Source organism: Panthera onca, chromosome F1 (genome assembly GCF_046562875.1).
Source record: "Panthera onca isolate mPanOnc1 chromosome F1, mPanOnc1 haplotype 2, whole genome shotgun sequence".
NCBI lineage: Eukaryota > Metazoa > Chordata > Mammalia > Carnivora > Felidae > Panthera > Panthera onca.
Window position 1 is genome coordinate 38,929,985 of NC_138355.1, and position 23,089 is coordinate 38,953,073.

At 36.0% G+C, this 23,089-nt stretch overlaps 2 protein-coding genes across 6 annotated transcripts in view; both read right to left on the reverse strand.

The window, feature by feature from the left end:
* The window catches only part of ASPM (assembly factor for spindle microtubules), a 56,100-nt gene extending 38,461 nt beyond the window's left edge, over window positions 1-17,639 (reverse strand). For 4 of the 5 annotated variants that reach the window (XM_060644014.3, XM_060644018.2, XM_060644013.3 and 1 more), the window contains exons 1-7: window positions 13,090-17,639; window positions 11,233-11,376; window positions 9,571-11,056; window positions 2,761-2,865; window positions 2,210-2,356; window positions 617-862; window positions 275-342 (exon numbers count right to left, since the gene is read on the reverse strand). In XM_060644014.3, the coding sequence (XP_060499997.2) occupies window positions 275-342; window positions 617-862; window positions 2,210-2,356; window positions 2,761-2,865; window positions 9,571-11,056; window positions 11,233-11,376; window positions 13,090-13,383 (2,490 nt within the window). In that variant the 5' untranslated portion in view covers window positions 13,384-17,639. The remainder of the gene's footprint in view (window positions 1-274; window positions 343-616; window positions 863-2,209; window positions 2,357-2,760; window positions 2,866-9,570; window positions 11,057-11,232; window positions 11,377-13,089) is intronic. The other variant, XM_060644015.3, reaches the window with a different exon arrangement.
* Window positions 17,640-17,756: 117 nt separating this feature from the next.
* ZBTB41 (zinc finger and BTB domain containing 41) overlaps window positions 17,757-23,089 on the reverse strand; it is a 47,719-nt gene continuing 42,386 nt past the window's right edge. The window contains exon 11 of the mRNA XM_060644019.2: window positions 17,757-22,368. Coding sequence (XP_060500002.1) covers window positions 21,713-22,368 — 656 coding nt within the window. The 3' untranslated portion in view covers window positions 17,757-21,712. The remainder of the gene's footprint in view (window positions 22,369-23,089) is intronic.

Here is a 23,089-nt window from a genome sequence, read left to right on the forward strand (position 1 = left end):
ATGGCATGATCTAATTACCTAATGAGTATTTATTAAAGGACCTTAAATTTTATACTCAAAGATCAATTAAACTAACCAAATGACTTTATAAGTGAAACTATATTTTATTAAAGAATCTATTAAAAATATACAATAAAAAGTCTACTAAAGGAATATATAATAAAAAAGTACACAATAAAAGTATATAATAAAAAGTATTAAAAACAATAAAAAAAATTTACAGTATACTTTTTTTAAAGTATATCATTTCAAAAACTGAAGTGTATATACTTACCTCTAGGCCGATACGTAGCCACAAAGGATTATATGATAACAGCCAATTCAGGACTTTCTGCCGTTCTCCTGAAATGCATGTGAAAAGCAAGTAAGCTCAGACCACTAATCAAATAGAGACAATAAATAAAATTTTATGGAGAGAAATCAGTGGAAAAAAGAGATAATCACATACATGAAATCAATTAATTTAAATATATATCCATTCTTAAATGTATATTGATCATATTAAAGTGTATAAGATGGTAGGCAGCAAAGTGAAATCATGCACAAATCTGACTCTAAAATACAAAATCTCAAGTGTTTTCAACGAACTAATCTCAAGATTTCTATATCTTCTTACCCACATCTTTCCAGAGGTGTCTATCTTTTCGAACAATCAACCGCCTAGCTTCAATTTCAATTTCAAGCTTCTTAATAGCTTTGACCATGTTTTCAGAAGTAAATAAACGACATGCTGCCCGACGTAATCGATTCAGCCGGCACCGAGCAGTGTAAGCTCTGAGAGACATTTCATCTTTTGTAGGAGCTCTAGCAACACTGATTTTATGTTGACTCTCCACTCCCAAAAGAAGAGTAGCAGCATTTACTGGGTAAAAACAAAAGGAAGAATGTTTCCGGTGAAACTATAGATCCATATCCTTAAATCCAGCAATACATGCAATTTAAGATGGCCAAAATAGGATTTCTTCTCTGCTCCTTACAAGCTTGCTCTTCTCTTTCCTGTCTCAAAACATGAGTGTCACTCTTCACTCAATACGTGGGCCATTCTATCATTGCAACCTGGAGCTCTACCTGCAAAATGGATCCCAAGTCTAACGTGAGAGTTACTTCTAGCGCTACCCACCACTATTATCCAAGTTCAAACACTATCAATCAACTCTAACCTAGACTAAAATAGTCTCCTAACTGGTTTCTCTGTTTCCATCTTCTGCATAAATTAAAAGCAAAAAAAAGTCTCTTAAAGAATGTGACTTTAAAAAATTCAATTAAATTTTGAAATGCAATTCGAAATTTTATAAAACACATTTTCTCCCAAGAGAACTAAGTATCAGGCTGTGTTTACTTCTGGAGAAAAAGAAAAGCAGCCTTAGAGATCATCTAGTCAAAGGGCTTTTACTGTGAAAATCCTATATATTGTTCTTTAACAAATATAGACTGGCCTCTCCCTGAACACTGTAACAGTGGAGAAACTATCATCTTAAAGACAGCCTACGCGATGGCTTGGCAATTTAAATGTTTACAAAGATTCTTCCTTATCTTGAGTTGAACTGATTGATCCCTATCATTTCTATGCAAGAGTAGCACAAGTTTCCCTTCCTCTCAGGAAAAAAGCCTTCAAATGTTTGAAGGACAGCATGTTTCCATCTTGCTCTATATCTGAGTTTTCCCTTTTCCAGAACAAACACTGAGATGTTTCTCCATATCAACTGGTTTTAAGATTCCTCAAAATTCTGTAGTCTTCCTACACACATCTCAAACTAAGGTATGTGAAAGTGGAGACAAAAAAAGAAAAAAAAAAGGGAAGACAATATGCCTGAAAGGATCAGGTCATGTAAGGCTATTAGACTTATTCACCAGGACATTACACTTTATTAATGTGGTTAAGATTGAATTGGATTTCTTAGTAGTCATGTTTCACTGTTAATTCAGACTGAACTTGCATTAAAATAAAACTCATTCCCCTGAAAGGCTGGAATTGAATTGGCTGATGAACAAGAATGGTAAGCAAAAAGAAAAAAAAAAAGTTTAGTACTTTCAGTACAGAATTCCCTAAAAATTCTCACTTATATGAATCTTTAGCATTCATGTCAATGAATTACTGAGCTATGCCATTAACTATAATATATATGTATAATTTAAAAAATGAAAATTCATGTTAAAAACTATCTGTTAAAACAGTATTATTTAACTTAAACATTAATTTAATGTTTACCTTCAGAAATATTTGTTTTTACAGTGAAGTCATCAGGAGTTAATATAAAATTTAGCCACCAAGTGAAGCCCTGCTCCTGCTTTTCCTTCCAGCGTTCATCATAAAACATGTTCTTTGCAGCAAACGGCATTGGGTGTCTAGGAATATCTACGAATACAATTGGTTTATTGCATGAGAAGTTCTCTTTTACATTATTATGCAATATATAGCAAAAGACCATTTTTCCTAGCAAAACCACCTTTAAAACACTGAACAATATTCGCTTTTCCACTATTTAGTGCAAACAGTTGAAAGCGTTTTAGGTACAAAATATAATCAAAGTTTAAAGGGAAAAAGTAGAGCTGTACTTCCTGGTTATTTAAAAATCCTGTTACCTGAGTCAATTTCACCAAAGTCTGAGAAAATATCCTAATTGTTATCTAAATACACATTTTAAAATGCCTCGAGGCTTTAATGCAACAAAAAAGTATCAATTCATTTCCATTTCAAATGCCATTCATGCTTCATTCCATGGCAGTTTTTCAGTGAATTTAAAGATAGTAAACACTTACCTGTTTTTAATGGTTTTATGAAAGTCAGAGTAGACTGTGCCACAGCAACAACGGGTTTTGTCCTTTTGCTTGTTTTAGAATGAGGAGTTCTATATACTAATGAATCTAAAATAAGTTAGAAAGTAGAATAATAGCATTAAAAATGAAATAAGTTCCATGAATGAACTGTCTTAAAGTTAAATTTGGTTCTTCAGTATCACATCCATTTAGCAAATACTGAATAACTACTATGTACCCTGTACTACGCTATGAACTTGGTGGTCAATAAAACCTACATCTGGAAGTTCTACACCAGAAGTTACACTTTATCTTGTGTGCCTATAGAAGCTAGGAGTCACATTCAATCACAATTTATTTTATGTATGTATTGCAGATTCTATGCTAGGTACTGAGAATGCAGAATTGAGATACGGCCCCACCCCTTAGGAAGTTCTCAGTCTAGTACAGAAGCTTAAAAGGAATTACAATACAATACATAGAGGAAAAATACAACATTTAAGCAGCAATGAGAACAAGGAGAAGGGACAGCTAACTTCACTTAAAAGGGCAGGACAGTCTTCCTAAATGAGAATACACTTGAATGGACTCTTAAAGTGGAAGTTAGGCATGAGGCATGTGGCCTGTTGACAGAACTGCAATGTGCCTGAATAAAAAATACATATCAGAAAAGCAATACAAGAAGAGGTTGGAAGAAGTAGAAAAGACTTCAATCATAGTAAAAATAATAGTGGCAGCTAATGTTTGAACGCTTTGCTGCAGGCACTAGCATAGTCTTTTAATATAGAATACCTCACGCAATTATCCCAGAAAACCTATAAGAAGTGTATTATTATTATTATAGGTTTTCTATAAAAATAGGTTTTCGTTTTATATAATTAGGATACTGGAGCTTAGAACAATTAAGCAAGTTGGTCAAAGTCACACAAGCTAGTAAGTGGCGGAGCTGGGCACTATAGTCCCAGAGCTTGCACTATTAGTCAGTTGGAAGTACCTGGTTTGCCAATGAAAGACTCAAATCTAGGAGGTGATGCCACCATTTACATTTTAGAAAACAGTGGCCAATGGAATAAAAGGGATCAAGACTAGAGATAGAAAGCTAAGAGGAAGCTATTACAGTAGCGCAAGTTAGCTATTATGAGAATTTAAATTAAAACAGAAGCAGTAGAGACAAATTAGAAAGAGTTATTCTAATAGAACCTACAAGCCTTAACAACCACTGGCTAGGCAGGTGATAGAAGAATGAGAACTGCAGATGATGTCCAGGTTATCTAACCCAGGGGACTGAGGGAGACAGTAGGTGGTACCTACAAAGAAAAGTATAATAAGAGTCACAGTGGCAAAGTGATATCGTTTCTAGGTTGATATAGGTTATATCAGGATAGCAGTTCACTTCCTCAAAAGCAAGTTTCACCAGATTATACACCTGCTAAATATGAAGAGCTAATAAAAGGCAGCAGAGGGCAAACTATGCCCCACAGGCAAAATCCAGCCACCTTTGTACAGTCGACAATCCAAGAATAGTTTTTACATTTGTAAAAAGTTAAGAAAAAAAATCAAAATGACTGTATTTCATGACACTTGAAAATTACATGAAATGCAAGTTTCAGTGTACATAAATAAAATTTTATTGGAACACAGCTGCACTTATTCACTTACACATTGTCTATGACTCTTTCTCCTTCTACAATAGTGGAGGTCTGGTAGTTGCAATAGAGATCATTTGGCCTGCAAAACCTAAATTTTTATTATCTGGATCTTTAGAGGAAAAGTTTGTTTAGTTTTGATTTAGAAGGATTGCAAATCTTCGCCAATTGTGAAAATAAGGAACACAGTCAATTGTGACATGATAGTTATTAGGTTCTGAGTTTCTTTGTGTTTGAACCTTTTAAACATTAAGAGGAAAAAATCCTCATTCTGAAACATTGCAGAAGCTAGTCCCTCTGCCTGGAGTCATTTTATCCTGTGAGAAGCCTTTCCTGGAACCATCTCACAGCTCCTCGCCATTCACAAAAGCCAAGTAAAGTGCCTCCATTTCTGTGCTTTCATGATTCCCTGTGCATAGCTCAGTCAGAGGACTGAGACAACTTGAACACAGAAATTCTACCTTTTCTCCCTCATATCCATAAAGCCTAGAACAATGCATAGCACACAGCAGGCACCTTATAAATACTGAATAAATGCATCTAGGAAAACTGTCTTCTTTCTCTGCTCTCCTAGGTTCATCAGAATAGAAAGAAGAGTCAATCATTCTTAGTGACTTACCATGCTCTCATATAGGCTCATAAATCAGATACTCAGCGTGTCTAATTCTTTCTAAACCCTGCAAAGAGGCTCAACTAGGTGGCCACCTTAAAGAAACTATAGGTTCAAATGTCAACACTTCAGTGGCTTATTTAGTAAGTCATTCATTCATCACTTATCGTACACCTTGTAGAAAATAAAAAAGGTATATATGTACGTTCCTTATTCTCAAGGAATTTGTTACCTAGTCAGATAATATCTATAGGAAACAAGGAAACAATACAGGCAAAGAAACAGAGTTTACAGGTACATACAAGATGTCGTATACGCTGAATTCAAATTTGCTTAGGGAAGGTACCTAGCGGCAAATTCATCAGGGAGTAGAGTTAATAAAAGTTGATTACAGTACTTGAAATAAATGAAAGATTTGAATTACTGAGGAAAAAACCAGGTAAGAATGGAAGAAGACACATTGTCAGAAACAAGACAAGGATGCCCACTCTTGCCACTTTTATTCAACATAGTATAATTGGGCAAGAAAAAGAAATAACAGTTATTCAATTTAGAAAGAGAGAGGTAAAACTGTCACTATTTGCAGATGAAATATTAAATACAGAAAACCCTAAAGACTCCAACATAAAACTGTTGGAATAAACGAACGCAGGAAAGATGCAGGATACAAAATCGATATATGAAAATCTGTTGCATTTCTGTACACTAACAATCAGAAAGAGAAGTTAAGAAACAATTCCATTTACTATTGCATCAAAAGAATAAAATGTCTAAGAATAAATTTAACCAAGGAGGTGAAATCCTGTACACTGAAAACTGTAAGACACTGATGAAAGAAACTGAAGACAAAACTAAACAGAAAGACATTCCAGGCTCATGGATTTAAAGAATCAACATTGTTAGAATGTTCATATTATCGAAAGTGATCTACAGACTCAGTGAAATTCCTATCAAAATTCCAAAGGCATTTTTCACTGGAATAGAACAATCTTAAAATTTCCATGGAACCACAAAAGCCCCGAAATAGCTAAAGCAAGCTTGAGAAAGAAGAACAAAGCTGAAGGCACAACACTCCAAGATTTCAAAGTACTGCCCTAGTTGCTACTGGGAAATAGACTATAGAGAAGCCAAAGGTGAAAACAACGTCTGTTAGTAGGCTCTGCAATGACACAGACTAAATCAGGTGCCACTGGAAATGGTGAGAAGTGATCAGATTCCGTATTTGGAAGAAAGAGAAGATACAATTTGTTGTTCGGAGTACCTGGGTGGCTCAGTTGGTTAAGCATCCGCCTCTTGGTTTCGGCTCAGGTCATGATCTCACAGTTCCGGAGTTCTAGCTCCACATCGGGCCCTGCGCTACCTGGGATTCTCTCTCTCTCTACCCCTCTGGCTGTCTCTCTCTCAAAATAAATAAACTTAAATTTTTTTTTAACATTTATTCATATTTTTCAGAGATAGAGCGAGTGAGCAGGGGAGGGGCAGAGAGAGAAACACACAGAATCTGAAGCAGCTCCAGGCTCTGAGCTGTCAGCACAGGACCCGATGACAGGCTCGAACTCATGAACCATGAGATCATGACTTGAACCAAAGTAGGCTGCTTAACCGAATGAGCCATGCAGGAGCCCCGATAAATAAACTTAAAAGAAAGAAAAGAATTTGTTGATGGACTGAATTTGGAATCAGACAGACTGTCTGAATTTATAAAGAAAAGTTTGGAGAGAAAGACACTTAAGAACATTTACAAGGCTTGGGCCTGAGATGAGAGGTCACAGTAGCAAGTGTTGTGATGGAAGCAACATGCCAGGTATGTGCCAGGTATCATGGAAGAGGGGACAGTAAAGGTTTGGCTTTGGACAAATTAAAGATGCTCACTAGACAGTGAAGCAAAAACATTACATGTTGGATAAATGAGTCTACAGATTAGAAGTCCATCCTAAAGATACAAAATTGGGAGGCTGCCATGTATGGACAGCACTGAAAGCTAGAAGATGGAAGGAGATCATTAACAGAATGAGTAAAAGTATGAAAAAGGTTCAATGACTAAGCCTTCACTTACTCCAGGATTTAGAGGCCGGGATGATAAAGAGCACTGAACAAGGAACCAAGAAGCAGCCAGCGAAATAGGAAGAGAACCAGGAGAGAGAGGGGATGGCAGAATAAAGCGTTCCAAGAAGGCAGAGGCTCAAAGCAGCCAAGAGTTTGCTAAGAGTTCAAGATGAAGATTGAGAAATATCTACTGGATTTAACAGTAGGGAGGTATCGAGGACCTTGATAAGAAAGGTTTCAGTGAAGTCGTCAAAAGCCCATTGAAGTGGGTTCAAAAAATAGGAGAGGAATTGGAAACAGCTAATACAAGCAACTTTCTAAGTGACTTTTTTGCATTAAAAAGCACCTTTTAATTCATGTTTACACAAAAAAGTGCCCATATCTCAGCAAACTATCACAAAGTGAATACTTAGGTACTTGCAAGGAGTTTTGCTCAAAGGAAAGCAGAAGAATGGAGCAGGGGCTGCAGGAGGGATAAGTGGTATCAATAAGAGGTGTTTTTGTTTTTGTTTTAAGAGATGGAAGTAATAACAGCATATTTGTATCAGAAATGACCCATTAGAGAGTAAAAAATGAAGATATGAGACAGAGAAGACAATTGCTAAAGCAACGTCCTTGGGTAGAAGGGCACAGAATCTGCTGTGTGCACAGATCTGTGTCAGCACAGGGCCTGCTTGGGATTCTGTCCCTCTCTTTCTCTGCCCCTTCCCTCCACTCTCTCAAAAATAAACATTAAAAAATACTGTATTGATTATAATTATTTTGTGTAATTGTTATGAGTATTAAATGAGGTAATAGTACAGCACTTACAACTGGGTCTGACAGAACACATGCTCAGTAAATATTACCTCCTATTATCAAGGATGAGAGAGGAGGAATGAGAGGTGTTAGAAGTTTCGGGAGAAAAGAACGGAGGGAGAAGATAGTCTACAGTAAATCGATAAAAGCCAATAAATCCAAAAAGATGTAGCCAAAAAGAGTTAAGGGCTTGCTTGAAATTAGTGGTCATTAAAGACCAACCAGCAAGGTTCAAGCACAGAGCAGAGAGGGTTGGATTGGGATGGAATTTCCTAGGCAAATACAACGAGGGAGAAGAGAGATGAATTAAATGATGATGACGCGTTATGGAATCCAAGCTGTATAAGTAGGAAAGTAAGGACACGTCAGGGTGAGGACTGTGGAAACCATGATAGATTAAAGGATTGTGTGTGTATGAAGAGGAGAAAAAATGTTGGAGCTGGGTTTCAAGAGAAAATGCTAAAATCACAGAGATGGTGATTGGAGATTGGAGTTGGAGACTTTTAGGAGAGTGTGGCCTAGGTACATTGGAATCAAAAAGCCAGAATATTGAAAGGATACACTACAAGGATTTTGAAATCATCAAGGATAATGACGGTAGTTGTGGAGAAGCCAAATGTAAAAATCTTGGGAGTAATCTTTTACTGTAACAAGGAAGAACATGGGTGGAAGAGAATGAAAAATGAGCTTCAAGCTGCTTTGTTGCTGTTTGTTTTTTGTTTGTTTTTCAAGGAAGAAAGGAGAAACAATAGTAGATGTGAGGAGGAAGGTGGTCCACTATTCCATTAAGAGGCCCAAGGTCAGAGGAATACGAAAGAAAACAGACATAACTTGAGAAGGTGGCAATGCAAACAGCAAGGTAAGAAACTGAGGGAATGTTTAGAAAAGATAATGCTAATGAAAGACAGTAAGTCCAGAGGGCACAGACACTTGAAAGAGCTGGAGAGATAGAAAATGGTTCAAATTAAGGAAGGGACGTTCAAAGAGAAATGAGATAATACAGATGTGTGATACTTCCTAGGAGCTCTAGGATTCTTCTAAATTATCTGTTAAATAAGTAGAGTGGTTTGTTTCCCTTCCTGGACCTTAACTACCATGAGGTAATTTGGGTTAAAAGGGCATGATGGAATTAGTCCTGTTTTTGAGGTAGTCTTGGTGGTCCAGTTGTACTGGGGAAGGAGCAATGACATTTTTCCCAAAGGAATATAGAGCTCTGGGGCTCTATCTAGGTTGCTAATTAATGGCTAAGTAAAGGCTGAGGGAGAATAATGTCATGAGGTGCACAGAGTATGTAAAGACAACTTCTGCATTTTGTCAGATGGTAATATGGGATCCAGGGACACCACTAGCTCTTCCAGTCAGGGCCTGGACTAAGGTGAGGCAAGTGAAGTACTTTCCCCTGGGTGTAAAACTTGAGGTGGGTACCAGGTAACTGGGGTAATCAAGGTAAATATTTTAATGCAGTATTTTTTTTACATTAAAATTAAGGCAAAAACATCATAATGAACAAAATATCAAAGTTTAAGTAAGAGCAAAATCAAAAGGATTTTAGAATTCAGCCCCACCCTTTTCCATCTTGTACGAAGCAAACTGGTAAACGAAAAGTACAACTTAATGCAAGCTTATCAACAGGACATTTACCAAACCAAAAGAAACAGAAAATATGCTCCTTATACGTATACTTTCATTAAAGATTTTACAAACAAGACTCACCCGTTTTCTTCCTCAGGTTTGATTTCTCTCTGTAGCTAATATGTTTTGAGATGGGTGTTATCATCTTTTTTGTTTTTTTAACAGTTGCCATTTTAGATTCCACAGGAGAAAAATGGATTCTTTTGATTTCTCGTACTTCTGTATGTTCTGTAACTGTAACTCTCACATTTGCATCTTCCTTGTTTCCCTCACTCTTTCTTTTGCGAGCAACTAAAGCAGTCTTTGAGGAAGGAATTACTGCATTTTTATAACTCTTAGAATTACTGAACACTGGATCTATAACTGGAAGACAAGACTGAAAACCACTTTTCTCTTTTTGAGTATCTGTTGGTTTTTCAAATTCACCTGCAACACTGTTGAGACATCTTTTTGCCTTTGGTTTATTAGCCTCAGTTTGGTTTTCTCTGCTACAAGTGGATTTGCTTTTAGTAACAGTGGCAGAAAGTATTGGGCGTCTTGTACGTTTATCATGGCTGTAACTAGAAATATTCTGAATTACAGAAAATTTAGGCTGATTTTTTGTAAAACTGTAGCAATCTGACTTCATTTCTAAAGTTTTGGATTCTTCAAAAATAGCTTCAGGAGATTGTGAACCCTGACATTCACGAATACAAGGTAAAACTCCATTTGTTCTCTGATCTTGAGGAGACTGTGAGACCTGAGAATTTTTATTTGATAATGATGATAATTTACATGTTTGCTGAGATATACATATATATGCCATATTATCTTTGACAAATTGATTTGGGGATAGAATTGGGTTAATTGACTCTGGTTCTAGATCCTGGTTTAGTCCATAATTGTCATTTATGAAAGAATCTGGACTTAAAATTGTCCGGTAAGTTTTATGTACAGTTTTTGATTCCAAATGCACAGGACTTGAATTATCTTTCCTAAATGTATCTGATGAAAGACATGTAGCTACCTCTGGTTCACTATTAGCTGCATGGCTGTTATTTACAAAGGAATCTGGACTTAGAAAATTTCCTTGGCTTTGTGTAATGTTCAAAGTTGAACAACAGGTCGGGGTAAGAATAAGCTTACTATTCTCTTCAATTTGGCCACTCATATTATGTATGGAGCTAAAGGAAGTTTCACTTGTCACTTTCTCATTAAAATTAAAATCTTCTGAACCATCGGCACCTTCTACTTTCAACAATTCCCCGGTTTCACATGCGTGAAGAGATGTGTATGTAGTAGATCGACGTACAGAAAGAGGCAAGGACGTCTCACCATGGCATTCTTTGAAAATGGGACTAATAGGTGATATTGGTATTTTATTTTCTTCAAGGCTTAAAGAATTGTTTTCTGTTAGGAAACAGCCTTCTTTCATAGCCAAATTTTCACAGGCTTGTAGTGGGCTCCGAACTCTATCAGCTTTTTGGGAAACATAAAATGTTGTATTAACATTTTGAATATAGGAATTCCTCTTATCACTTGAAGAAGTTGACATTTTCTTCTTATTAATTGTATCCCAAAGACTCCTCTGCAAAAATAAGCAAAACATACAGATTAGGTTGACAGCTACTGAAAATTACCTTTAAATTAGCAATATCAGACATGTTACTTTTAGACTTATCAAAATATAAATATAAATATAAAATGATTCTTATATGTTATTATTTTCTTAGAGTAAATCACAGAATGATTAAAACTTATTACCTTTTTCTTTTTCTTTTCTTCTGCATTTCCTAGTAATATAGCTTGGTGTTTCAGAACATCATTTACAAGAAATGTCACAATCTCTCTTACTCGGCCTTCTTTTAATGGTGTCCAGTTAACAGAAATAATAATTTTTTCTTTAGGCTGTAATCAAAGAACACATTTTGAATGACTATAGAAGTACTGATGTATAATAACCAAAACATATTATGTACAATTTAGACATAGTAGAGGATTAATAATTATTGGTCACCAATACTCTACACCATAATAACATCTAACAGGTCAAATATATCTTCCTACCCTATCTCACTTCATGATAAGGAAAAAAGCCACTAATAACAACAAGATTCAACAAGAAAATAAAATTATAAGAAAATCTTAATTGCATCTATAGCCCATAGCCCGGCAGGAATTTGTCGAATGCAAAACCCCGACAATGACAAAACAAATTGTGTCCGTTGTTTTTCAGAGGAGAAAAGACAAGTTTTGTTTTAGGGTAGAAATCATAAAATATCATAAACAGCTAGTTTTAAATTATAACACTTTAAAAAAGTGAGGGGCGCCTGGGTACTTCAGTCGGTTAAGCAGCGGCCTCTTCATTTGGGCTCAGGTAATGATCTCATGGGTCCTGAATTCAAGCCCTGCAACAGGCTCTGAGCTGACAGTGTGGAGCCTGCTTAGGATTCTCTCTCTCTGCCCCTCCTCTGCTCTCTTCCTCTCCTCTCTCAAAAATAAATCAATAAACATTAAGAAAATGAAATAAAAATGTAACTTTAAAAAAGTGAACTTTTACTCTGTAAGACGGCATATTCTAACAATACAAAATTAAAAACCATAAAACAACTTTAGTCCACATAACAAAAAGAAATAAAAAAGTATTACATAGACGGGAAAAAAAAAATCTATCTGTCCACAGAAAAGAGGGGAGACAAAGGTTCTTAAGTGTAAATGAACCACTGCTTACACACACGTCTATGGACCTCAGATGAGAACCTCTTCCCACTACCTTATGAAGCAGTTGCTTAGACAACTGGTCAGACTCCGCATCAGCCACTCCGCATTGAAAGTGTGGCTTATTTTCACACTTTCAGAGGTTCTACTCAATGCAAAGGCCACAGCAATCAAAATAAGAACATAAATTTTCTAGTTGGTAAGAGGGATGGGAACATTATCACGGTCAACGCAATGCATTAAAGGTACCCAGGTTGTTCTTGAAACAAGTCATAAAATTAAATTGGATTCCCCATTAAAAGTACACTACAGCAAAGGGGAAAAAGGATTAAAATATTAAAGCGTGCATACAAAAAAAAAAAAAAGCACAAAAAAGCACAAAAAAGCATAAACAAACCCTGAACAGGTGTTTTCATTTTTTTGCTGTAGACACCTTCAGCCAAAACAAAGCCCACTATTGCACCTGCATAGTTACCCTGACTCTATTTGGAGTCAGTTTCCCTGATACATATGGACACTAAAATGCATGCGAAGATGACTGATAGGAAGCAAAACATTTTTAAAAGCTGCTCTTTCTGGCAATCTTAAAAACGAGTATTAACTCTAGAACTTCAAGTCTTTGGCAACGCCTTAGGTCTACTAAAAAGCTATTTAATAGAGGTCTATTAGAACGCTTCTAATGATGCTCCGTGCACGCGCGGTGGTATGCGGTCACCGCCCAAGTTACCGCCCACCCAAGGCTTCCAGAGAGCCGGTGGGACAAGGACCAGCCCAGAGTCGGCGAAAAGGATCTACGGGTCTTTCATTTGTGGGTTTCTTTTCCAAGCCGCGCCCCTCCTAGGGAGGGTGCGCGAGAGCCCGCCGAGGGAGCGCTGGCCGGGGCACGCCCAGCCCACCACCTACCTGTAGCTCAAACGATCGCGGCGAGATGCTGAAGCCCTGCTCGGCGGCTGGGAAGTGGGCGATCTTCACTTCAGCCACCTCCTCGTTAGGGTTGTCCAGGGCCAGGGGCAGCGTCCGCGAGGCTCCCAGCCGCACATCTCCGAAGCAGAGGAAAGGCGACCTGCAGAAGTGGCTGAGAGACAGGACGGGCGGGGAAGCTGCCGCCTCCTCGGCCGCGGAGTTCCGCGGCCTGGCCGACGGCCTCCGTTCCGTGGGGCTCACCTCCCAGCTTCGCCCCGCACGCCGGGTCGCCATGGCAGCTTCGAGACGCCGCCCGGAAATTCTGGCGCCTCGTCCACAGGGCTGCTCCGGAGCGGGGACCCCGACCGCGTCCCCTCGGAGGCGGCTGTGGAGGTCGTGAGAGCGAATCCGCCCCCCCGCTTTCGTTTCCAGGAGCCGACACGCCAGAAAAAATAAGAAACAAACGCCACAAATTCGCAAACTCCAAAGAGGAGCAAAACAACTGTGGCCCTAGCCTCGGTTTAAACTTCTCGCCTCCACCAATGGGCGCGCCCGGACACCGCCCACCTCCTCACAAGGCCAATCAATGAGCAGCAGCCCCTAGCCAATGAGACGGCAGCGCCTTGTTTAAATAATCGTCTCGGCCGCAACGTGTCTCCTAGGAGGGGGAGAAAACCGTGGCAGAGTCTTGGGCGCACCCTGAAACTACGGGTTAGAATTGAAATTCGCCTTTTTATTTGAAAACAGGTTGGGTTAAAGGGAAGAGAGTAACAGCACTTCCACATTAAAGGTAGCAATCATTGCGGGTGCCCAGAGGTCCACCTTTGTAAAACCGTTAGGTAGGCAAAAAATTAGTTTAAATCATTCATCTAATATGCCCCACCCAGCACTATATTCATTAGCTCTTCTTTTGCGGTTTCCTGGGGACGAAAGGGAGAAAAATGAAGAAAATTAAATTTATAATTGTATCAACGTGCTCATTTCAGTCACTGACCATAACAGGTGCTCAGTAATTCTGTTACGTGCTGGTTCTTACCCCGGGGATACTGGTAGCAAAACTAGATAAACAAAAGAGAACCGAGGTTCCCAATAATTTATAAGTAATGGTTTTGACAGGCAGTGCCCTTGACAAATAACTTCTTGGTTTTTATCTTAATTGTAGGTATCTCATAATAATGATTATGGCCTGCATATTACTGTTACTATATGCCAGGGATTGTTTAAAGTCCTTTACACGTTCATCTCAACTTTTACTTCAACCCTGTGAGATAGCTACTATTTGTATTTTACAGATGAGCAATAGACCATACAAGACAGCAAGCTTGCAAAGCTAGGATATGTACACAGGCAGTTGGTCCATATTCTTGCTCTTACCCACTATACCATACTGCCTCTAAAGATAGTAAGAAATTAAAAAATAATATATGGATGTGTGTATGGGGATGTGTGTATGGGGACACAAAGCAAAGTCTCTGAGTAGAAAACAAAAGGAAAAAGGTGAGGTTTATACTAAATTATATTCACTGACACTCAACAGGACCTAAAGTTGAATCCTGTTAACAATTTTTAAAGAATATTGTTTGTTTGTTTGTTTGTTTGTGGAATCCTTTAGGACTGATGCACAATGAGAACACTACTAGTTTTTTTAAGCAAAAAAAATGTTAATATGAATTGCAATTATTTTCAATTGCACTTATTTCATATTGTGAATGTTATTCATCAAATTAACATTGAACATACAAGCCCTCTAAAGCTTAGGTCACTGAAAGGTTTGATTCACCTTTTTTTAACATGTTGATAGCACATTTTGTTTATATGTGTTCTTCCTTCACGGTTTTTCATACATGCTGTTAACTCACAATTTTTTTAAAAAAGCAGAATGAACTGTACTGGATATTTTTTATTTGCCTCTCCTTTCCACTCTCCACTATTTTCCAGGCTGCTCTTTGCTGTGGGATTCTAATCTGCATTCTATATATGCTACATTAATAGTTTTTCTTACTCCATGGCTTCTGTTTTGCTTCAAAGAGGGAGGTCACTAAAGGTACTTACTTCCTCCACTCCTCTCCTGCCTTGGACTCCCTACATCTCAACATTAAAAGCAACTCATAGTTGAACAGGTGGCCTCTCAACATGGGTGTTCTCCCCTCATCCCTTTAGATCTGGGGGTGGGAGTATCACAGTTGTTAATAGTTCCAGAGTATTGCATTATTGCTTGTTACCCTACATTCATCTTTGCAAATACAGCTGAGCCTAGAACAACATAGGTTTGAACTGCACTGGTTCACTTACAGGACTTGTTACAGTACTGTAAGTGTATTTTCCTCTTATGATTTTCTTTGTAACACTTTCTCTAGCTTACTATATTGTTAGGAATACAGCATATAATACATATAACATGCAAATGAAACATGAGACAGCTAAAATGTGTTCCTGAGGTTTTCACAATTTAAAATGTCCTATATTCTAATTTTGGAAATTAGAGGCAGCAGATTTGTTTGTCCACCCACTGAGATAATTTCTTCACAAGAATTATACTATCTACTTCTCAGACTGTTTAAAATTACATGAGAAAATGTTAATGTTTATGTTACTGGTAAGACTTCCAGTCAATAGGCTATTAGCAGTAAGCCTTTGGGGAGTCAAAAAGTTACACAGACTTTCAACTGTGCCAGGGGTCAGTTCCCCCAACACCCACATTGTTCAAGGGTCAACTGTCTTTTGCAGCCTCTGTCTCAATCTACAACTTGGGAAAATTGCAAATTTCCTTGTGACCATTTCATATAGGAAGAAAAAGCCTGGTTATGGTTGGAACTGTATGGTAAGCCAGATGTTCTATTTGTTCTATTTGTCTATGGTCTTTGCATTCAATTTTTTAAGGAGACATGCAGAATATGTTCTGCATTCCCATGCTGTTAAAATATGTTCAATAAAACCTAGATATGCTGTATTAGGTAGGACCAAAGAACTTTATATTTATTTTAAATATCAAAATAACACAACAAACTAGTTCAATATACAATACACTTCCTAGTCTTCACAGAGAACTGAATTTTTCTATAAAGACATTTGTATTTATGAAACATGAGACAGCTAAAATATGTAACTCACAAGATACTTCACACACAGTTGACAAAATAATGAATTTTGATATTTTAGATTTTTCTTTGTAATTGCTTTTAAGTGTCCTTTAATGATTAAAAACAAAACTTATGATTTGAGACTGAAGACTAAGTTCAAAAGCATTTCCACTTTAATGTACATCATAAATCCCCTTAATCAGAATATTTACTACACAACATGGAGCAGCTAAATGCCCACCTCTGTACTCATTATTATTATTATTTTTGGCAGCCACACTCATCAATTGTAATACAGTTGTGTCTATAGGGATAAGAAAAGTCCAATTGTTGGAAGAAACAAAAAATTCTGTATTACACCACAGTACACTGTCCAACTTTAACGCAAGCAGGAATACCAAGCAAAGAGGCGAAATAACAATGAAAAGTGTACATGCTCTTCATTCAAGAAATGTTTTAGAATCTCCAACAATGCAAGCACTAAATTACTTTTGTACTTAAGAATTAAAAAAAGATATGTCCGTCTTTGTAGAACCTCTATTCTGATATAATTCTTAATTTCTTTTTATATAAATGGCTGCAGAGACTAAATTTAAACTCTCTTGGGATTTTTTAATAGTCATAGATTTAAGATCAATACATAGCAAGTTGAATGAAACATGAAGAGGAAACAAAACATAGTCACTCTCTCTACCAAGACCTTCTTTCTCTCATCTTCCACACAACCTAATCCTATTTCTTCTATCTTATTAATGTTACTTCCAAAGAGAAGGGCAGAAAGCATGCTAATATTCTAGATAAAAGTATCTTTAAGTTGAAATAACATTAGAGGAAACAAAGGGGTGATCCCCCCAAAAGAACACTACAGACTTTGCGAAGAGAGGAATGTGAGAAAGAAAGGGAGGGCGGAAATCTAAGGAAGAAGTGCCTATAGTTCCTAGAAATTATTTAGAAAATTGTTCTCACATTATCCATTATTCACCCTAATCGCAAGTAACATTTACCATAATACTATTTAAAGTTTTAGAAATGTTACCTGTTCCTTATTAAAGAATGTATTTTTAGTCATTTTAAATTTGACACTGAATCTTAGAATTATACAAGTATGACTTTAAAAGTCCTAAGTTTTCCTGAGTCCATCAACTCAAATCATATGTTGGTTGGGATGTTGCTGCTCCTAATGAGAAACTCATCTCAAACCATCACCTCTAGTTCAGTTTTAGGCAAACTGAAATGAGAAGCCATTCAATGTAGAGAGCTGTGTGGATATGGGGACCTGATTATTTTTAAAAAGGAAGGTGGGGGTGGGGGGAGGAGAAGACAGAGAGGCAGACACACTAATCATTTTATTTTATTTGTCAGATTCCTCTAATAAGCATCTAGAGACAGGCCCTGGAGTGGCTTCACAGTAACTATAAAGGCCACAAAAGAGTTAAAAAAACAAAAACAAAAACAAAAATAAATGTTCACACTATTACTTAGTGCCATTTTCCTAATCATAAAGTAATCTAAAAAAAGTATTGCCTGACCAGCAGGCAGCACAAACATAAAACCCATAACAACAACAACAACAACAACAACAACAACAACAACAAAATCAAAATCATTTATTAACCAGTACAATCTAGCCAGCAGAATCAATTTTAAGCAACTACAACACATTGAAAAGGCACAAAGTATTCAATTCAGAAAAGACTGGGTATAAAAAGGACACTGTCGAAGAGCTAAGCTTTAAATCTGACTTTTCATCAGGGATATGTTAGAATGATCTGGTAGGAAGAGAACTCAAACTTATAAACATACCAGTTTAACTGTGTTTTTGTTTGCGATTAAAGACTGAAAAGCAATGAATGATATTTAATTACTTATTAGCCCTTAACAGTTACAGTCACTCTGCAAAGATGTTTGACACTTTTAAAGTTGACAGAAATTAGTGTACCTATATCATGACCTACAATCACTTAAAAGGAAGTCACTTAATAAAGCACCAGTTTAAAACCCTATTTTTGCTACTCTTTTTCTCCCAGCAAAAACAACTAAATTACTTAAAAGTATGCAAAGATCATTACCTTTACAGTTTGTTGGTTAAATCTTGCTGGCATGAAGAACAAACCCTAACCTTAAATGGTATTTTAGGCTGCAAAATATAGGTGGGGTTTCTTATAAAAATAACTTCAACTTGTCTTAAAAAAAAATTCTAAGGCAAAATTATTTTAATAGTGTAGTGTAAAAAATAAGCTTATTATTTAGCATTTAATAGTGTCCACTTAAAACATAACATTCAATTAACTGAACTGAGGAAAACTGAGTATTCTTACTTGTAATTGGTTTGTCAGTATGACTATTCCCAGAGTATTTTCTTCTGTTTTTATTTTTATACATATAAACACAAACACTTAATCTTAGTATTCAAACTAATGATTTTTCTTTTTAAATCCATAATCCTAGGACTTCAACTGTGCTTCTTTGGACAAATATTTATTCGAACAACAAAGAATTTTAATTCTTTTATTAAACTATTTTAATACCTACTAAAAATCTTTGGTGCATTTAAGGAAAAACTGATTAGGTTAACACATTTCTACACTTGATAAATTATTCAATTTACATATTAAGTGCTAACTGCTATCAGCTAAAAAATTAATTTAAAACAATAAATTATGCTCATAAAATAAAAAATTCTGAATGAGGCTAAACTTAGTTGCAAGATTCAAAAATTTAAGTACAGTTACAAAATTAATGGATTTTAGAGTTAATGGAACACTTGTCCAAATACTCCAAATTAAATATTACAAAAGTTTAACTGAAAAGAGTAGGCCTCATTTCATATTTTTTGTGCCAACTTCAACAACTTATATACATTCAGTTTGCCCAAATCCATGAGGTTTTCACAATTTAAAATGTTCTATATTCTAATTTTGGAAATTAGAGGCAGCAGATTTGTTTGTCCACCCACTGAGATAATTTCTTCACAAGAATTATACTATCTACTTCTCAGACTGTTTAAAATTACATGAGAAAATGTAGTGCCTGGCACTCAGTAAGCATTTATTAATGCTAGCTTTCTTTCCCTATTAGTAGCTCTGCCATTTTTAATGCTGAGAGCTTAAGTGAGTCCTTTATCTTAACCTCGGATTCTTTACCTCTAAAATGGGAACACAGCATGTCTTTTCTCTTTCAGATTTGGTTATGAGGTTAAACAAGAGAACTGTGAAAGCATTTTATAAAAGAGTAAACCAGTATTCAAGTTTATCTACAATAATAACTAAATATAGTTCTATTTCATTTTATGTAAGAGATGTATTCCAGAAAAGTTTCGTTCTGTAAACCAACTCCTATGATCAAATTATGTATTTATAGAATTAGGAAATTATTATTAAAAGAATCCTAAATACCTTCAAAAAAGCAAAGTATTCTTTTCAATGTGAAAATGCAACACCCTATTTCTTTCTTGCTACCAAGCATATAATATACCATACACAGACACATATATACCATTGCCTTTTTAGAAGTCCAAACTTTTCTACAACGGTTTATATGTAAGGCAGGGTATACTTTTAGGTATTACTTCATTTCATTATAGTAAGTTTTTGAGTTGAAGGTCTTGTTTTCATGAGAGGAATCAAAAAACATAAAGACATATTTTTAAAAGTCAATTTGAAAGACTAACAGACTAATAGTACCTCATACAGTCAAGTTTTATCACATAAGTACCCCAGATATAACATTTTCACACAAAAGTAAAAGTGTTTTGAAAAGAATACATTAATTATATCTACTGGTCCTAGACTAATTACAACCAAACCTTGATAACTGAGGCAAAACTCGGGTTGGTTTTGTTACTTATATGAGCTACTTTGGTTAACTGCCTCAATCTCAACATTTTTTTCTTTTATTTCCACTAATATGATGTGAATGTTCCTGTAAAGTACCTTCATTTCTTAAGTGCTTCAGCAAACAAGTTTCCCCATTAGTAAGTGGTTAAATTTTATTCATTAAAACTTCATTATTTTATTTGTGATTTTTTTCACAAGGGCTGGGCCAGACTTTACAGTTTACACAAAAAAAAGTGCTTAAAGCAATTAGGAGTGTAAACAAAACTGAAATAGAAAAATCTTAAAATTGCTATTTTCCAGTAGTTTACATACAAATGACATGCTAATAATAAATCAACCCTGCCTATTCTAATCATTCAAGCAGCTCCTAGGAAATATCATCCTAGTTTAAGTTTAAATGGACTTGAAAATATGGAAAGTGCACATCTTGAAAGGTATTTCGTAATTTTGACTGACTTTTTCCTCAATTTTTATCAGTGAGGTTTTTGCTCTAACTGCTATTTCCTCTCACCAAGTCCTCAACTTTTGTCTCCTACAAAAATAAAAATCAAGGATAATTACAGGCCTTAGGCTTATTGAAAAGCAAAATAAAGATCTAGATTACATGTAAATCTGTATACAAGTAGTGGTTCCCTTTAATTAAAGTAAACATGGAGTTTAGTTGGGACATAAATTTTATAATTTGGCACCTTTCCTAACAGTTACATACGTAATACGTAGGTTCTGTTTCCCAGAATTTCACTTAGCCAAAGTAAATGAGACCAAAAGTAGCTTATAAATTAAATTTCACTGATTAGTTATAATTGCCCCTCCTTTAGTGAAATGAAGATATATGCTATTATGTGCTGTTATTGTTTCTAAATAAATGACAAAATATAAAAGGTGAACTTACCTTGAAAGTTATCTAGTTAAAACGGTCATAATTTGCTTTCAATACCTTTTCAACTTTGTATAATTTAACACCTGCACATATGTTTGCATTTTGTATTCATGGTAACTGAAGCACTGGCAAAAACCAATCCTTTGAATAATTATTTCAATTCTGCGTTTCATTTAACAAGCTAATCTTACATTAAGTTAGCTTTCTGGCTTTGAGTTTATCAAAAGACCAAAGGATTAATAATAACCTGAAATTACGGCCAGATAAAAAAACAACACAAAAATATCCAAGATTTCCCTACAAATTTAGATCTAACTTCAAATTTTAAAAATGCAGAAGAAATGATAATGAATCTTAAGTTAGGATAAGAAGAGTTGCAATTATCAGTGTACTCTTATAGTCTTTCTGAAAGGCTACATGGTCCTTAAGCTTCTCTGGAAGATGTGGAAGGGAGAAAAGAGGATTGAAACTAAAGAAGAATAAAAACGTCCACTGATGATTAAAAACAAAAACAAAAACAAAAACAAAACCATAAAGTCAACAGCTAGTAATATTGAAAAGTTTGAGGAACCATTAAAAATTAAGCACTAAGTTATCTTTAAAAATCACAAAAATGTTCATTTCAAATATTATACCTCAAAATGTGTCCAAATATTCGTATGTTCAGTAAACAGAAATACATATTTTTCTTGATTTGAAATGGTTCTGAGGACTTGAGAAACTAGAGAAAAATGAAAAAATAGCAGCCTTACTAATTTAAAAGCCATCAGTCTAGGCTACCATTAGCACATAACAATCAAGAAAGTCTGTGGAATGTTTAGATTTACTCATGAATGATGCTCATTATTAGAAATACTTTGTACAGCAGTAGCATTATCAAGGCCTAGTAGTGTTCCAAGATAAGACTGTTCTCTAGGGTCTAGCATTTGTTCAGGTCGTACTGGATGAACGATATTTGCAGGTTGAGGAGTAAGAGTATATTTTTCCAGAAAAGCTAAATCAGCTGCTCGGGGATAATCAGTTGATTGTGGCTGTGGTGACAAGATCTCATGAGAAGATGGTGGGAGCGTGGTTGTATGACGCACCAGATCACTCTGAGTGTCAGGCATCTGAACTGGAACCAATGTTACTGGAACACACACTTCAGCAGACACATTCTGTAACATAGTCTTGGCTTCTGACTGATAAACTTTGGGCTGGTCCATATATTGTTTTGTTTCTGTTTGAAAGATTTTATCATCAGATGAGTACTCTACTGGCAAGGATACAAGTTTTTCCTCAGAAGTACTTAGAGGATCGTCTGGAGATTTTATGCCATGAACATGGTCAATGTGGTATTTCAGCTTGTCTTTCCGCTTAAATGTTGCATTACAGTGCTGACAGTTGAAAGGTCGGGCATCAGAATGGATAACCAGGTGTTTTGTTAAAGTTTTCTTAATTCTAAAAGATTGATTGCAAATTTGACACTTGTATGGTTTTTCACCTGTTATGAACAAAAATGAAATTAAGGTAAAATGCATTCAGTTGGGAAGACAATGATTTAAAGTAGCAAATTTTCCACACGAATACTTACAAGAACTTAACAAAAGCAGTGATATTATATGCTATCACAAAATGGAGACAGTACAGGAAGCCAGTAAAGACAATGGGCTCAAACATTAAAAAGATCCAGGTTTGAATTCTAGCTGTACCACTTACCAGCCAAACCTTGAGCAAGACACCCAACTTCTAAGCATAGTTTCTTCACCAGTAATATGCAACAATAGTGCCTACCTCAGAGATGGTGAATGGATTGAACAAGAAAACACATAGTGCTGAGAACTGTAGCTGGCATAAGATAAGTACATGATGGACTCACAGACTATTATTATTGCTTGTTTTTATTCCCACTATAGCCCCTAAAAAAGGTATAAAACAGAAACATCCGATTTCCTCCCACCCAAGAAGGATTAAAATTAAAACAGCAACTCTGATTAACTGAGTTCTTAGAATCAAACTAAGAAGTAGTGATACTTAATGTCTGGCCTGAGGTCAACGTAAGGAGAGTTGATCAGGATAAAGAACAAGGAACCCGAACTAGTTTTCAGTCCCTCCTGATCAGGTTTCTACGCTGTAGTTTTGTTGTTTTCCTTTTTGTTTTTAATATGAAACATCATAAATTCCTAGGTTAGCCAGTGTGGTAGGCAGAATAATGACCTCCCAAA